At 41.6% G+C, this 17,519-nt stretch overlaps 1 protein-coding gene across 1 annotated transcript in view; it reads right to left on the bottom strand.

The window, feature by feature from the left end:
- Positions 1 to 13,389: 13,389 nt before the first annotated feature.
- DAP (death associated protein) overlaps positions 13,390 to 17,519 on the bottom strand; it is a 42,932-nt gene continuing 38,802 nt past the window's right edge. The window contains exons 3-4 of the mRNA XM_010708504.2: positions 17,286 to 17,328; positions 13,390 to 15,643 (exon numbers count right to left, since the gene is read on the bottom strand). Coding sequence (XP_010706806.1) covers positions 15,524 to 15,643; positions 17,286 to 17,328 — 163 coding nt within the window. The 3' untranslated portion in view covers positions 13,390 to 15,523. The remainder of the gene's footprint in view (positions 15,644 to 17,285; positions 17,329 to 17,519) is intronic.

Genomic DNA, 17,519 nt, shown 5'->3' with positions numbered 1-17,519 from the left:
AATAAGCACCAGTTGATTATCAGTGTCTGCTCCGCAACTTTTCCAGGTTATAACCAAGACAGATTAATTATGCACTGCATGGGAATTGTTGAATCATGGCCTATTGAATCACTGATTGATCACCTGAGGCAAGCACTGAGTCAGCCCTGGGAGCACAGGTGAAGGCAATTCAGCTGTGTGACTGAAAGGGGTGGAGCCTGGCTGCTCCTCTCCTAGACCCCATTTAAAGGCTGACTGCCACTGGGGAAGGATCTCTTTCTGTAGATGTCTTCTTTTGGAGTTTTGCTTAGGACACAGGTGAGCATTTCATTTTTGATTGTGTCTTTCCACCATGCTATTCTTTCTAATTATAAACCTGTGAAATACCATCCTAACCATTCCACTCTTCTAACTGTACATTTGTTAATTGTACATGCACATTACAGGAACAGAAGCAATTGTCCCAGGTATCAAGTCCAGCCACAAGCTATGAAAATCTGGTCAGAGATGCAGTATCAGCCATTGATGTTTGGAAACTGTGGTTGGATTCGTTGTGAGATTTGATATCATGTTTCTGGGTACCTGAAGAGTATAGGACTTCACTCTGTCTCAAAAGCAGAAGAAAACATTCCTTAGTACTGAAGTTAAAGCAGGAATGAGCCATGCTGCCCCATAGTTGAAGACTGATATGTCAGATGTCCAGTCTCTGAGCCTAAAACCACTGGATGTATGGGGACCATACTATCCTCACTATATGAAGACTTTCAGAGCCATTCTTCTATCCCAAAATTAGATCCAGACTGTTTTGATGGCCAGAGAAACACATTGTGCTTACAGAAAAGCCCCATCCTTTGGTACATTACAGAAGCATGAGCGCTTCTGTAAGCGCTTTTTTCCATAGGTTGGTGCTGGTTCTCTTGGTCCAGATTAAGGCTGTATGTACTGTTACCAGAAGTCAGTCTGAATGATGTGCCAGACCCTGGAAAATTCTGGTAAGCAAGGGCTCTGTTCTTGCTGCTTGCTGAAAAAAGAGCAGATTCAGAGAGTGGAAGCCAAAACATCTCAGAGGCTGACCAGTAACTCACTGAACTTGTAATGAAGCTATTCACATCATGGGAAAAATAAATTCAGTTGGCTATAAACTCGCATTCAGGTCGGTACTGCTAGTCAGCAGGTTTGGGGTCTGGTCTCCACAGGTTGCAGCTGACTGGTGCAACAAGGATGTTAAGCAGAGCCCAGTTTTTGTACGTCTTGCTGGAAGAGCTGTGCTGGCTGGACTGCAGTGTCAGATTGCCTCCCTTGTACTGACGTGATGCAATAAGCACCCTGCTGATAAACCTCCCCACTCCTATGAATATAAAGATGGTTTTGGTCTGCACAATGCATTTGTCCTGTGCAATTCATAGGCACTGCTTTTGTAATGGGCTTGCCGTGACCTGAATGTAAGGCTGATCTTGTTTCTCCAGAGAGTGGGAGAACCCCCCTCTGTGGCAAGAATGGCAGGATGGATTTGGTGCACTATATTGAATGGCTTTACTATTAATTTCTGCTTACTGCCAGCCGAGTGTACTGGAGATTGAGCATTTGGATAGAGTGTGGAAAAGCAACCTGTGCTGCAGGTGAAATTGCACTCAGTAGCACTTGCAGGAGGCACACAGCTGCCAGGTACTCTCAGGGATGAAAGTGCAGTGGGTTAGTGATAGAGGCTGAAGCCCTGAAGCCTGCTTTCTAACCCTTTGTACTTCATTGTACAAATGTAAGTGTGTGATGTTTCCATTAAAAGAAGTACAAGCTCAGGAACTTATTGGTGACTTTATTCCTCAGATAGAACATGGAGTGCTGCCTCCCACTTCTCAGAGCAGGGGAACAGGGAGGGGAAGGAGCACTACTACCAGGTGGTGGAAGAGGAGGAGGCCCTGGCACAGGCTAGGCAGCTCCAGATGGTGTTCTGCTGAGTGAAACCCAGAAGTGATGCTGTCTGATAGGTATCTGTCCCTTCAGAGCCCGCAGAGAGAAGCATGGGCTGTCTGTTGGATGGTGAGGGTTCAAGGCCCATCTCCCCAGTCCATGTCCCAGATCTCTGTTGTGGGCCCAACAAGTGCCAGCAGCTGCAGAACTGCTAGAGAAGGCCAGCAGGGCAAACCGATTTGTGAGAAATGGGAATTACCCTTACATTTTTCTTCCTTTTAAATCATCACTTGCATAATTTCAAACCAACGTGGCCATTTGGGTCATTTAAAGAGGTTCTTCATTACTTACTTAATTGCTCACCGAGAGAGCGTATTCAGCAGAGATATGGCTGATGAGCAGCCAGCGGTCGTCTTGAGTCAAGCAGGACTGGATTGACAGTTCTGCACTGCCTCTCAGTACAGTAAATCATTCAATTAAACCTCTGAATTCCCAGCCACTAATGAAAAGTGCTAAGCTGATGTTATTAGAGATAACGATGAGAGGAGATCGTCTCTGGGCAGTGAGGAATGTGAATGTGGGCTAATGGAGGCAATGGGGGGAAGAAAATACGTTGATGTGCACTCTGATATAAAACAAGATCAGCTTTTGACCCAACTTCTTCAGACTGTTGTGCAGACAAGACTTAGAAGCAGCCACAAAGGATTTCTCTGGTCCACCAAGGAGTATATTATTTAAAAATAAATTGATTTGGTGTGAGCCTCTTCAGTGCCTTCTCAGTTTCTCAGAAGTGGCTTTCCTGGTCATTCAGAGTCACTGTTTTCAGCACTTTTCTGACTGGATAATTAGTCTGTACATCACACCCAAACATATCTACTTACTTTCTTAGAGGTGTTGGTATAGATATTAAAATGTTTTACTGTGAAATATCATTGCAGTCATTAGGGGATAAAAATTGGTGGTTGTGTGTGTGTTTTGTTGTTGTTGTTGTTGTTTTTTAAGAAAAAAACAACCCCACAAGGTGACTGAGACCTCAGTGCCTCTCTTTGCTGTTATCAGTGGCTCTGACGTGATGCAACAGCAGTGTATGTCCTGCATAGCATCATGTGCAGATAAGAAAATAGACTGCAAGTAGCACGAAGAAAAGGATTTACTGAATGGACAAATCCATTGCTGCAGTAATCCCAGAGGCTCTTTTGAGGCTTTCTATTCATCAGTGGCTTTGGACAAAGAATTGCAGAAGACTTGATTTGGGGGGGGGAAGAAAAAAAAAAGCTTCATCTTAATCGATAATTAAATCAATGTTTAGATGAAGCCATGCTTTATAATGCTACATATTCTGAATAAGGACATCTCAAGCATGGCAAACTGAATGCCCCAAATCAGTGAACAACTTAATTCCCTGCCTGTGTAATGATATTAATTATGCATGGTATTAGAATAACCCATAAAACTAACTATAGGAAACACAGCCATACATCATTAACATATATAGTAGCAGATTATTTAGCACTTATATACTCATATGCATTTACACATCTATAAAATATACACATATGAAAGGCCTCTCACCTCCCAGTGATGATGTAGGGTACTCAGATATGCTAATGATGACTGCTGTATGAAAGCCAGCAGTAAGTAATTGTTCTCTAATAGCCTTTTATTCAGGCCATAAAACAGGCTACAAAGAGAAACCAGACCAGCTGCCTTCTCACTGAACACCACCACAGAGCTCTTGCATGGAAAAAGGCAGGGTGTTCTGTGAAAAATTGTACTTCATCGGGTAATTAAAGTTACTGTGCATATTAATTTTGCCTAGTCAGGTTTAAATCTGGCATTCTCTCTGCACATTTAAATTCACAACGCTCTCACCATTCTTTCATGGCTGCAGAGCCGTGACTATTGAGCAGGCCAAATGCTTCTGTTTCCGTCCACCCTGAGGAAGCAGAAGAGGCTGGGGAAATGGATTTGGGTGGTTCCTTTCCCCATTGCAGCACCTTCCAGCACAAATGGCATTTGCTGCTTTACAAAGCTGTTCTTCCCAAAGTAACCAACAAAACCATTAAGAGGCAGATGAGCATAGCCCGTGCTAGGAGGCTCCATCCTGAGTGCACTTATCTCATAGAATCATGGAATCATAGAATCATGAGTGTTGGAAAAGACCATTGGCCCATTCCTACCGTGCCCACTAACTACATCTCTCAAGCCTACATCCACACATTTCTTGAGCACCTCCAGGGATGATGGTGATTCTTCCAACTCCTTGGCACCCTGTGCTGGTGCCTCACCAATGAGCAGTATACCAATATCTCACAAGGCTCCAATCCAGCTAGGAGTGCTTGTAAATGCAGATCAAGAGATGGGCACAGGAACTGCCACCAGCTTCTCTGTCTAGTGGGCAGGCATGAGCATGCATATGGCATTTTTACAATCAGTGCCATAGTAACTAAGATCTGCTGAGGACAATGTTAGCCATCAAAGGTGTTTTCTGGGAATCTGTATTCAAGGTGATAAAATATTTACATTCCAACTGCATCTGGCAGAAGGAGCTAAGGTTTCCTAGTGCTTGTTGCCATTGTGTTGCACCCAACTTCTTGCAGGAGCTGGTGGCATTGGGATGTTCTACATCATTGTGAGGCAATGTTAATGTGACACAAATCAATATATGATTCAGTTAAGTAATAGCCCCATTAAAAGCCCTGTTCCAGCATTTCAAAAGCATATACAAATGCAGTTGTATTGAAAATAGACTTTCTTTATTGCCAGCTTGGCTGCTTTCCCAGGAAAGGGCAGTGAAATAGTTGTCACTCAGGATTTGCCCAGTTTCCATGGTCTTACATGGAAAGATAAGATATAATCTCAGCTTCCCCGAACGTATTATTATAAGCGAAATAAAACAACTCACTTTTGCTGAGCAACAGAACTGAACAGACTGATTGTGCCAGGTTAAGGGTACTTTGTTTTCTCTTGAAAATCTGTTTTGAAAACTCAAGTTCTACCAGCATGTTCATTTTAGAAAGTACTTTGTGGATGTGTTTGACACGTGTCATTTTTTCACTTGTGGTTTGTGAAAACTATGGGGTTTTATTCTGCATATGATGGCTTGCATTAGCTTCTATTCTCAATTCCATGGGCACAGTGAGCAGCATTTGCTTGTGGTTTTCCAGCCACCATGAAGCAACCTTCTGCAAGAGACTTCTTGGGCCTATGTGAGGCTTTCTACACCACAGAGGGAGTGTCCCTTCAGTGTCGGTGGCTGCTGAGTCATAAGCAGCAGCCCTATAGGGTGCCAGCAACCATCCCACCTGCAGGCACCACTTGTGTTTATGACCTCACATTGAGCTCTTCACAGTCTTGGGAAACCACGTCCCCAGCCACCCGTCCATTTATGAAGCTTCAATTGAGCTGTCTTAAGGTTTCTGTGACTGACCTATCTACTGTGCTCTGAAAAAGCAACGTGCTGGAGTTACACTGCACACTGGCTGTCCGCACAGCCAGGTCTCTTTATTAGGTCTGGTCTGAATTTAAATAAACAAACAAATTTACTAATTAATAAAAAAGAAATTGAACTGTTTTAAGTAAAGGGTTAAGCTGAGCAAAGAGGTACAGCAAGCATTGCAGACTTGGTCTGGCTAATATTCACTTGGTTAAATCAGAACCTGCTTGACATTAAAGTAGTAGAAATTACTCATTCTGAATTTAGAGTTTCTGGCCAGAGAGCTGTAGCCATTTAGCTAAACTGCTGACTTTTTAGTGAGGAGTGCTTCCCATCCATGGACAGAGAACCATTTCCTTCCTGCTAGGGCTCTCTCTTGAGGCCTGCTGCATCCATTCTGTTTTCATTGCAGCTTCCATTTTTCTAGGAGGAGAGGGAGGTCATAGAATCACGGAATCAGCAAGGTTGGAAAAGACCTACAAGATCATCCAGTCCAACTGCCCACCTATCACCAATAGTTCACTCTAAACCATGTTCCTTAACACAAAGTCTAAACGTACGCAAGGTCCTCACCCCCCATGGCTTGTAGTTGCCCCTTCCACAGACTCCGGCACCATGTTACAGCATTGCATTACTTTTTGGGTTTGGATAACTTTAAGCACATGCAGTGCTGGCTAAAGAGCTGTATCCAAACATTCCTCTTTTTCCGTCAAGTAAGATACTGGTTTCATCTTTAATTCAGCGCTGTCTTTTGAGGATCGCAGACCCATCTCAGGAACAAAGTGAGCCTGACAACAGTCAGAGGCAGATGATGAAATTCTAATCTATGCTTTTGTGACATCCAAGCTGGATTATAGCAATTCCATGTTTGCAGGTCTTCCCAAGGCCTCCTCATACAAAACACAGTGTGTGGAGAAGTCAGCTGTGGGATTTAAATGTGTCCTACAGACATGCAGCTACCCTCAGCCACTGAGTTTGGAGCTTACTTGGAGCCATCCATCAGCTCTTTGTTTATAGGTATGGCGGTGGGTATTTACAGTCACTAAAAAACAAATCTTACGTACGTCTTTGAGAAGGAAATAGTGAAGAAAAACTGTTAATGTGGTAGGAAAGCTCTGGCTTTTTCCTTCCAAAACTCATCACCCCAGGACACAGAATGAATGCTATGTTGATCATCCTCTTTCTAAGGGGTTGAGGGGCCTTTGCTTAGGACAAGAACTAACTTAACTGGAAATCTAACACAATGAGACAGCAGTGAGGAGCTGAGGGATGTGTACCAGGCAGCTGGGATGCGACTGCAGCAAGGAGAACAGGAGGCTGGGTGAGAACAAGGGAAACCATCATCACAGGGGCAAGGCTGAGAGAAGCACCGAGAAGCAAACAGACTGAAGCCAACATCACTGTCCAGGTATGTGCAGAAACTTCAAAGCTTTTTGTCACCACTGTGCCTCAGTTTCCTCATCACATAGAAATGTATTCTTAAATCCCTAGTTATCTCATAGGGGCAGCTCCTGTTTACCAGGTAATGAGGGAAAAAAGATGGATAGGAAAACCCATAGAAATTAAGCTACGTAATGGAAACTGTGTCAATCAAGCCATCACAGCACATAAATCTATTTGCTTCAGAAAAACGTGCAAAGTCCTCTGCAGATGGTGGAGGCAGCTCAGGCAGCAGTGGAGCCTGGGGCGATCCTACTGGTATTCCACAGATGCCAAATGATGGTGAGGCCTGTCACATTCTGAATGACAGCCATCTGCTGCTCATGGCTGAGAGGTGACCAAGCCTGGACAACTGCTGAAAACCAAAAAAGAGTGGAAATGCATAAACAGTGTACAGACATTGAAGTTATCATCCTCTCAAACTAATGAGAAAAAAAAATACAGGTACTTTCCTCAGAATTGCAGTTTGCTGATTCGTCCTGCTCTTTCCACCACTTTCTTTCCCACATAAATGAGACACTGAAAACTTTGCTCAGAAACGCAAGGCTAAAAATCTTCTGCCTCATATACCACCATCATATACCACCATCACACCCTACCATTCTGAATAGCTCCAGCTTTTGGGGATTCTAGTGGGCCATTGACCAGATTTATGAAGTCATGAAAGCAAAAGGCAGGTCACCGCAGTCCAAATGCCGTTAAATCCCTGTGCTGTCATTTCCCATTAGCTAGACTCTGCTGAAAGCCGCGTGCCAGCCAAGAAGACACATCAGAGATGACACTTAAAAGGGATTTAAGTGAATCAGAGGAAGAATGACAGAATGCACGGAGACAAGAGGGGAAAGATGGAGGCAGCAATCCAGCTGCAGCAGCACGTGAGATGAAGACAAATCCTAATTTAACAGTGATTATTTCCCACCAGAGTTATTTGAAAAACACATTAGTGTATGGACATGAACTTTGACTGTTCTTGTGCAATTGTGGATTTGCACCCACCCCAACAGCCATCATATTTATAGGCTGAAGGTGGAGCAGAGGCAAGCAGCATTGCCTTCTCCCACAGCCCAAAGGCTCCCCCTCCACTGCAGCAGGCAGGTCTATCTTGCCACAGTTATCAAAACTAATCCAACTATTGACTTGTGAAACAAGTACAAGGTGCTCTAGACATTCATCAATACACGCTTTAGGACAAGAGTTGATATTTCACTCCTTCTAGTCTGGGTAAGATCATTTTGTAAGAGCCATGTAATATTCAAGCATCATCTTGCCTCAGCTCCTGTGAGGTTTTTCATAAGCACAGCTGAGGCAGGCCGTGCTTGGATGGGGCTGAGCAAATTTCCTGTGCAGTTTGGGAGAGTCACTGGTGAGGATGAGGCAAAAGGCGGTGAGCTCGGCCCCAGGGACAGCTCAGCCATCTGGGCCCAGCCCTGTCACAAGCCAGAGGAAACACAGCATCTTCTCGTCTGGTTTATTTGGAGTTATTTAATTAAATGAAAATATAAATGTTGCAGTTAGGATTGGAGCCGGAGATTTTATTTTGATTATTTCTTACCTTTCCCTTCAGCTTCAATTTTAACGATGCTTTGGCTTTCAGAGTCAACACCACTGGATGCATTAAGAGTCTCTCTTTTCTTTCAGCAATGGTGTTTCAGGCAGCCCACAAAACTCTTATCTCAAGGTGCTGGTGGCACTGCTCACAATTGCAAGACAAAATCACAAAGCACGCCATGTTAGAAAGGAGGGGAAGCTGCACTTCTTTCCCATTGAGCTGCACCCACATTTCTGGAGCAAGGTCTTTGCCTGCACAGTCACTCAGGAGCTGCTCACACCTTTACTAGGCTGACTTGCAAAGTGTTTCTGCTAGCGTTAACTATATAGGCATTTTTCCTTTGAGAAAACACCTATGAGTTAGACAGCAAATGCTGGGATGCTGTCAGGGCATGGAGCTATTTAAAGGCAGTTCCACATCTGTTTTCACAGGTAAGTTCTATTAAATTGTAACAACTGTGCACATTTTACTGGTAAGCAATCAGCTTTCACGGTAGACAACAAAAGCTTCCTCTGAAATGGAATTCAGATCCCTTAAAATCCGATTCCATACCCCAATACCATGCCCTAAGCACTGCTGCCAGTGCTGCCTATTGAGGGACACGTGCTTTTACTTATGGTCACCACAAGACAGAGTCACCATTTGGATGTGGCGCTCAGGGACATGATTTAGCAGAGAGTTGTTAGAATTAAGGTAGTATGGTTGGGTTGCAGTTGGACTTGATGATCTTTAAGTTCTTTTCCAACCTGAGCAATTCTATGATTCTATGAGGTGTGCAACCCACAGGCTGAGGTCTGGAGCCAAGTACGTGTCCCCCTCTCCTGTCAGCTGCACACACAAAGCCTGGACAGCCTCTGTGCTCAGGGCTGGTGCCACTGGCCATCACCAACACCCCACTCCTGAAAGCACCTTTTCACCACTTCTGCCCTTGCCAGAGGCTCTCACCCAAGATGCCAGAGTGATGGCCTGGCCCTGAGAACTGCCCATGGACGGGGCAGGGCCACGTGTCACGCACTGCAGCCTGCCTGGCCCCCGGGATAGATTTGGCTCAGAAGTGAAGTCAGTCTCTCAGGAAGGATCTGCTTAGATGCTGTTCTTATGTTTGCAGCTCCAGAGGCTGGCAGAGGATTGTGCCCTTCACTCCTCTCCCCTTGAACAAAGTCACACCTGTCAGAAAGCGCTGACCACCAGAGAACAAAACACATGGTGCAGAATGGCAGCTGGGAAAGGGCTGCATTCCGTAATCAACTAAATGTGTAAATCCAGGAGAGAGGAATATTACGAGTCACAATGAACAGTCAGATCACGCTCTAAACTTGCCATAAATATTTATCTTGGAAACAATTGGCTAATGGTGAACCAGCTATTAGTATGTGAAGTAGAGCTCTTGTACTACAAAGCTTAAGTTTCCAGCATGTGCGTTTCAGGAGCTATTTGGCACAGTGAAAAGCAAGGCTGTGTGCTTAACAAATGTCCTCATAATAAGCTGAATTGAAAGGCTTGTTTAAGGTTTCAGCCTTCCGTACCCGGCACCTCCAGCTGTCACAGCTGTCACATCAGAAGTGGGCTGATGTTTATTCTGTTCTGGGTGATAAATCAGGCCCTGGAAAAGAATTCTTGCATTGGATCTTCCTTATATTTTATGCAGAGAATAGGAATTAGGGAAGGAATCAGCTTCCAATGTCGTTTTTTTTATTAGCAATTCACATTTAAAGCAGTGAAAAGATACCTGCAAAAAGGATGTTAAAGGCGTTCATCCCAACTATGTGTTCCAAGAAATCTGATCTTACATTGCTTAACACTCCTTGGATGAATAAAACATGAGCTCTTCAGTTCTAAAACTGACTACTGTCTTTCATTGTAGGTACACACACATACTAGAATATTAACTAGATCTCCCTTCAACTGAAGTAAGTCTCAATTCCACAGCCGATATACAAATGCACCCAGTGCTGGCTTTTGCAGCAGAGAGAATTTATTTGTTTTGCATTCGTAGATTTTTTTCATCCAAAGTTCTCCATGCAAAAAAATGTAGATTAACACATCAGTGAATTGTGCACTTTAAAATTAAAGCAGTGCAAACTGAGTGCACTGAGCTCTTACAGACGATGGTCAGTACCTGGTTCTGAAAGGTGACACTCAGTTTCTTTTCTCTAATGATCTGCTGTTTCATAGAACACCTCCACATCCACTGCTAGACCTGATGCCATGTCAGTTGCTATGCTTTCCAAAGCATTTGTTCCTTTGTATGAAAGTGACCTCACTGTCCTTCTGAACACAGCAACAGGCATCTGCTGACACCGGAGACAGTCTGTACCAAAAATCTCTCCATGTTATTTTACCCACTTTCACAACACGCTGTGTGTCAGACAGACTGAAGGACAAAATCCACCTTAATGAACTAGCTTTAGGCACAAGTTGAGAATGTAACCAAGGTAATACATGTGTCCTTACTACCGGCTAGAGAAAGCTCACAGCTCGTTAACAGCTAAACAATTTTTGCTATCCTTAAAACCACTGTAGATTACAAATGCTTTTCTTTCTTGAAGCTGAGGAATGACCTATAGAATGCAGGCCACCAGAATTTTCTAAAAATAACTCCATCACAAGCTGGGCAGCAGAGATTACATTGCGAGAGTCCTTTCAAGGTCACTTGCAAGATTTATGCTTGCAATGGGCTTACTGTTTGTGTCTGAGAGTTGTCCCAGCCTGGCCGGGTTGGGAGCACATTTTCAAAAAGAATTGCCAGCATCCATGCATGCCTGCCAGCTCCAAGCAGTATGTTCCCAGCAATTGGTATTCCTGTTATCACCTGAGATCAGCAGCCTGAAAGAAAAGGGAACAGTCTTTGTAACAAAACTCAGTCTTCATTCACGGAGTGCTTTGTAAAGTACAATGCATTCCATCTCTCCCTGGAGGTTTCCTGTGTAAATACGTGTGCTAAGATTTTATGAAAAAGACTCAAAGAAAGAGACATTCTGTGAATACTGTTTTTTCCGATGCAGGATGAGGAAAACCAACAAACATATGTACTTGAAGGAGCCCCAAGAACACAGCAACAAGCAAAATACAAACTTCCATCCTCCTAAGACAGAACTTGTATGTGCCAGAGGTGTGACAAAGAAATTTTGAGAAAAAAAAAAAAATCATTAGGATTTCAAGTTAAACACCTTTAATAATTACATCTTATACAAACACACCCACACTTACCAAGACTGTAGCGACAATGTATATTATTTTACCCCCTCTGTTGAGGAGGTCTGATGATGGTTAATCACTGTAGACCTGATTCATTCTCTTTTCTTCTAGCCCTTTTCTTCTAGCCTCCTCCAGGCAACGCAACGTGGATTCCTCTTTTACTGATAGAACAATGTTGGCTGTGACCCCCTTGTGCATAAACCACGTTTCAGTGTCTTTCTCTTATGAGGGAGGAGGTTTGTGTGCACAGAACTTGAACTCAAACTGAAATTCTCTTCTTTACATAATTGGAGCATCTAGCCTGCAACATCTATTCCTGCTGTAACAGTTATGTGCTGTTACGGACATCCCCACATTTTCACAATGAACATATCCTAATCCTAAAGGGCATTGGCCTAGACCTGTATCTCATTCTAAATTTGATATATCGAAATCTGAAGAGGACACAAGAAGTTGTTGACAATACCCATAACCTTCCTCCTCTGTGGAGATGGTGAATATTCTGAATGTGTTATTCTAAAACTACGTCCAAACCACCCCCTTCACCTTTGTATGAAATAGACTGTTGTGAATATTTTCACTAAAGAGCCAGCAGCACGTGGTGATCATGCTACCACAACTAAAAGCACAAGACTTCTGTTTCAGGCCATCCAGTGAGAAACAGATAAATCACACTATTGAAAGGAGAAGTAAATGAACTAATTAGTAATAACTGCATGTAGCAGAAATGCTAAGTCATGGCCTGAACCAGTGATTGAGCACCTGGTGGGAAGGCATGGCCAGCTCAGGGAAGCTCAGCTGCATGCAATGTGCCTGAGTGACCAGAAGGGGTGGAGCCAGGGTCTAACCCTTCCCAGACCCCATTTAAGGGTTGGCAGCTGAGGCAAAAGTCTCTCACTGGAGATCCCTGCCTACCAGAGGCCTTCCAAAGGTAGGCAGTTTTTCTTCTTTTGTTTCTGTGCACGCAACTGCTAAGTATGGGTTTGTTCTCATTTGCTGTAGCCTAGGATTGTGCTGCTCTGCTATTATTGCTGTACTTTTCATCACATTATACCATTAGAGCATTACACTGCAGAAAACAGGGCTTGAAACAGTTATGGACAACTCAATCAACAGTATGCCAAACATCACGTTCATGTATTTTTCTCAAAGCTTTAATGAAAGAGAACAGCTTTTGAATAATGTAGTGCTTCGTTACATGACTGCTGAGGCTAAGGATAAAACATAACAGTATTTGCAGGGCAGTAAATCTGTTATGTTTACTGAGGCATCATGTATGTTTATTACATACATATTACAAATATGCTAAACATGGAACGCCAAAAGTATCAGAGAGCTTCCAAAAGCACTGTGGTCATATATTTCAAGTTTTCTCTGAACTGCCTGTGTTATGCATGCTACCTGTTGTGCTATGAGATGCTTGTCAACTCTTCTAGTTATAAAATTTTCTTTTCTGAAAGACTAGAGCTCAAAAATCAACAGTAAACGTGAAAATCTCATTTCCTTTACTGTACTGATTTGGATTCTATACTTTCACCTAGACCTAGTGGAGCTCTCCAATTTCGTAGTAACTCACCTTCCAATTGGCAGAACCAAAAAAATTTCATCACTGTGTCATAAAATTTCCTAATAATTTTCACTATCTATAAAGTGTGGCATTCTGTAATAAAATCCCACTGAAGCTACCTTGCTGGTTTGTTTTGTACTTCCAGAGAAATTAGCCCAATATACAATCTCAGGTTTTATTGTTGTGTTATTGCCACATTGACAATTTCAGGACAATTCTTTTGCAATAATTTCATGTAACATCTGAACATAGGCCGTGCTTGTATGTGACTGTGATGTACTTAAAAGTATTAATATCATCAGACAATCCAAATGACCGCTTATGATTCTTTATTTTCGGCAAGAAAAATGCACTGGTAAAGATGGCTATGCATAAACATGGATATCTTCCAACCATACATAATACGCTTTCGTACAAAGACGTTTTCTAATCATATAGTGAATCCCGCAGTCTTAAAAGTGACTAAAGATATCTTGAGAATCTTACTTCATTGTACAAACTTATATACCCATCTAAAGAATCAAAGACAAATTTGATACTATCTATTAATGCTATATATATTGCATTAACAACCAAGAGCAGTTGTTTCTAACTCAAAAGCTGGAAATGTGGTGTTGCTTACATAAGGTAGAAACACATAGAGTAGAGCTGTCCAAGCCCACCAAATGGCGTGCAACTATTCTAAAGTATTTTTAGTTTTCCACTATAGTTGATGAATGGAGTCAAGAGCAATTCAGGTCTGCCCTACTGACTGTTTTGACTACAGTTAAAGTCTACATGCTACTTCAGATGCAGACATAAAAATAGGAGAGCTGAATGCCACCATTCTTAAACCAGCAGCTACCAGCATCAAGTGACCATAACCACCAGCTGACACACTGATGCAGAACGCGACAACTACTGGCTGCACTATCCATGAGATGATAGTCTCTCTGTCCTGAATCTCCTGGTGATTTAGCTCTTAAATATGTTCCATGAGGTTCAACAATTCTACCTTCAAGGATAAATTACCCATGTGTGAATCACTTGTACACTCACGAGCAGCTAAGAACAAGGCCTCAGAAGTACCGACATCAGGAACAAAAAAGCATTTTTTAATGCATATTCTAACGCAGATTAATTCTTATAAACAACACTCGCTCCTTAAGGCAAGTACAGTTATCTAATTAACTGAAAATAAGGACTTCATACACAAATCATAGGTCCCCTTCCTTGGTGCAGAATAAATACATCCATGCCTATCTTTTGTAGTACACTCTCTGTATTTCAAGCCTACATACAGATGGCCATACCAGGTCCTTTCACTCATGTGACATGAGTTATTCCACTTGTGAAATGGGCTGTATTTCATAGTGTTTTGCTCCTGTACTCACTTTTTTGAGACTCTTAGAAGTTTTATAAACTCAACAGGGCATTAAAACCTGTACTAGTCAGTTAAAAACAGAAGTATATTTTTAAAATGTAGGTAGAATGTTTAAAAAATGACTTTCCTGGGTTTTATAGAGATGAAGAAGGAATTGGCTAGAGATTGTGCTTTTTTTTTTTATTTCAAACTGTGTAATTGACATATTTAAATACATGGGTTAACCTAATCTGATTGCTGTGTCTGAAAAGTAACTGTTGTTCCCTTCATTAATAATAATTTTAAAAAAGATGCATAACAGAGCTTAGCTCATTAAGCTAAACACAGTAATAGCGTAATTTAAAAAAAAAACAAACAGATTTTCCTCCGGTTTAAGTTCAATTCTTGAAGGTCCTGAATTCCTTCAAATTGTTGCTAGATTTGAGAAATCATCATCTCAAAAAAAAAAAAAAAAAAAAAAGGCCTGTGAGGTCACAGCAGCAGCGTGCTTATAACTCTTGACTACTTCTTTGCACCCACACAGAGCTTGTACAAAAGAACTTCATCAAGACTAGGAGTGCAAAGGGATGTAAAAAAGATTCAGCTGGATTTCTGCCTACTTGTAATTTAGCATCTCAGGATACTGAAGACTGCAAGACTGTATTCAAGACAATCACTAATTTCTGTCTCAACACAACAAACTCCCAGATAACAAAAGTACCAGTACAAAGGGGATGTTCTCTACTGGTTTAGCATAAAAACTACATTAACTATCTGCTATTGCAATGCCACAACTAAAAGCACAAGTTTTAAGCTCACTAATCATAATCATAATTTCCATCTTGTCAATCAGACAGTCTTATCAAAAAAACCTCCCCTGATCAGCAAATACTTAATAGAAAAGGGAAAACTTTTTATTTGGTATATCAACTCAATAACATCTTTGTTCTTCCTAGCCCTTGGGAATTTAAGTAAAAGAACAGAACAGGATAAGATTTTAGAGGTCAATATCGTTGATCTGACTGTGTGAATCATGAAGGGTCAACATCTTCTCTCAAAAACATATTCACTGATGGCAGTTTGGCTGAGATTTTTGTGGTGAGCTCACTTGCGAGGTTGGTGGATGTGCTGTTTGACATGTTGAGGGTGAGGAAGCTTTTCCACTGAAGGATGTGGTTTCTGATGAGCCACCTGAGCAGCTGCTGGAGGGAAGTCCTTATCACCCTGTTTGAAAAACACATTGGGAAAAGTTTAAGAAGTATTAAGTACGTTCTAGTTCAAGTGGATATAAGGCTTTTAAAGTGTGAAGAAAATATGAAAAACAGTGCTGCATATTCCTCTGAAGTCCTGCCATACACGTATTATCTTGCCCTTCTTGCAGCCAACTTCAAAATTTCATTTGCACAAATCTAACTTCTTCCAATTATACACAGCACCTAAGAATGCAATATCTATCGAGAGTGACTCGAAGGGGAAAAAAAAAAAAGAACTTTTTATCTTCACCACTGAATAGCCCCTCGTGTCACGTCACTGCTCTGTATAGTCAGATTTACTTGATGTAATAAAACAAAGGAACTATTTTACAATAATTTGAGGCAGCCTGAAAATCTCCCTGCACAGAAAAAACAACTGCAGTAATACTAGTTCTGCAGGAAGAAAGGCACTATCTAAGACTACTCTTGACTCAAATCTTCAAGCTGCCTTTTAACTTCCTCTTGTAACAAAGTCTGCTAATCTGTTGATACTGTTCTAGAGTATCAGTTCACATGTAATACCTATAACTGACTTAGAATATCTTTTCTAGGGTTAGTACTGTTTGATTTTTTTTCAAGAACTCTTTAACCAGTCAACAACTGGTTTCAACAACTACAACCAGTCCTTGATGACAGAGAACAGCATCACAACTTCCCTACTTAGAAGCTGGGACAGACACAAGGCAGAATAGCCTGTATTCCACTGGTTCAGAGGGTGACAATGTTACAGGGATTTTGTACAAAGCAGATGCCTCAGACTGCTTGTTTCTCACCTGATCCCACTCCAACCTACTTCAACTTCCTCCATTCCGTTCTGACAGCTTTTTTTTTTTTTAATCTTTATCACCAGGTTAGCACTTAACATGTTTTTTCAGTTTGTAGACTACTCCAAGCTGCTTCTAATTTTCAAAGAGCTCTTCTTGTCAGACTTGACACTTTTCTACCTTCTTTCTCTTTGATGCTGATGTTTGTCTCTTACATATTTCTCTGGCACCTTGCACCCTGTTGTTGCAGACAGATTATGTAACAGCAACTCCTTCTACAACTTGTGAGTAAACAGGTGAACCATATTGTGCACCCCAGTGATAACCATCATGACTAAAGGCCTGTCACAGTGCACAAGGAAGGAATTACTGGTCAGGAAATTAATAGTTAATATTAGTGATTTAGCTTATGGATTTCCAGGTCTTGCTTGTTGTTGCAATTCTATGTACCCCAAGGCACCCATGGGAGCGTAATGCTTTCAAACACACACTATCACTGCCAGAAGTGCTGTGTCACATTACAGAGCAGACTTAAATGCAACTGCTTTCAAAGAAAATCAATGCTGTAACATCTAGCTTAGATATGAAAAGAAGATCAAATAAGCTTTAAGTGCTAAAATTCAAAGAAAAATGGTAGAAACCTTTTCAATAAATAATTTCAATTTCACACACACAAAAAAGCCAAGAAGAATGCTCAAAGGGACATAAACAGATACACAAAACATAAAGACTTTTTTCGTAAAAGAGAGAGGGGAATAGAAAAAGATTAATTCTGCTCTGATCAGTGATTATTCCAAAAAGCTGACTGTCATATTTCTATGGTTAAAAGAAATTTAATGGTAATCTTACCCTTGCTATGACACCAGAGATGAACACTGTTGGTTTAGGTGGGCTGAAAAAAATAAGAGGGATTAATTGTACAAAATATTCAGAAGGTAAAAATGAGAAGCACATCACGTGTACAATAGAAAAAAAAAAAAAATAAAAGGCATTCTTAGAATTAATATTTCAAAGAACAAGATAAATTTCCTCATCAGATGACTTTTGTTTTACTACCACTTTCTGCAGCCAAGAACAGTGATA

Source organism: Meleagris gallopavo, chromosome 3 (assembly GCF_905368555.1).
Source record: "Meleagris gallopavo chromosome 3, MGAL_WU_HG_1.1, whole genome shotgun sequence".
In the NCBI taxonomy this organism is placed as follows: Eukaryota; Metazoa; Chordata; class Aves; order Galliformes; family Phasianidae; genus Meleagris; species Meleagris gallopavo.
The sequence above is the reverse complement of the archived record's forward strand: the minus strand, read 5'-3'. Positions and strand labels throughout refer to the sequence as shown.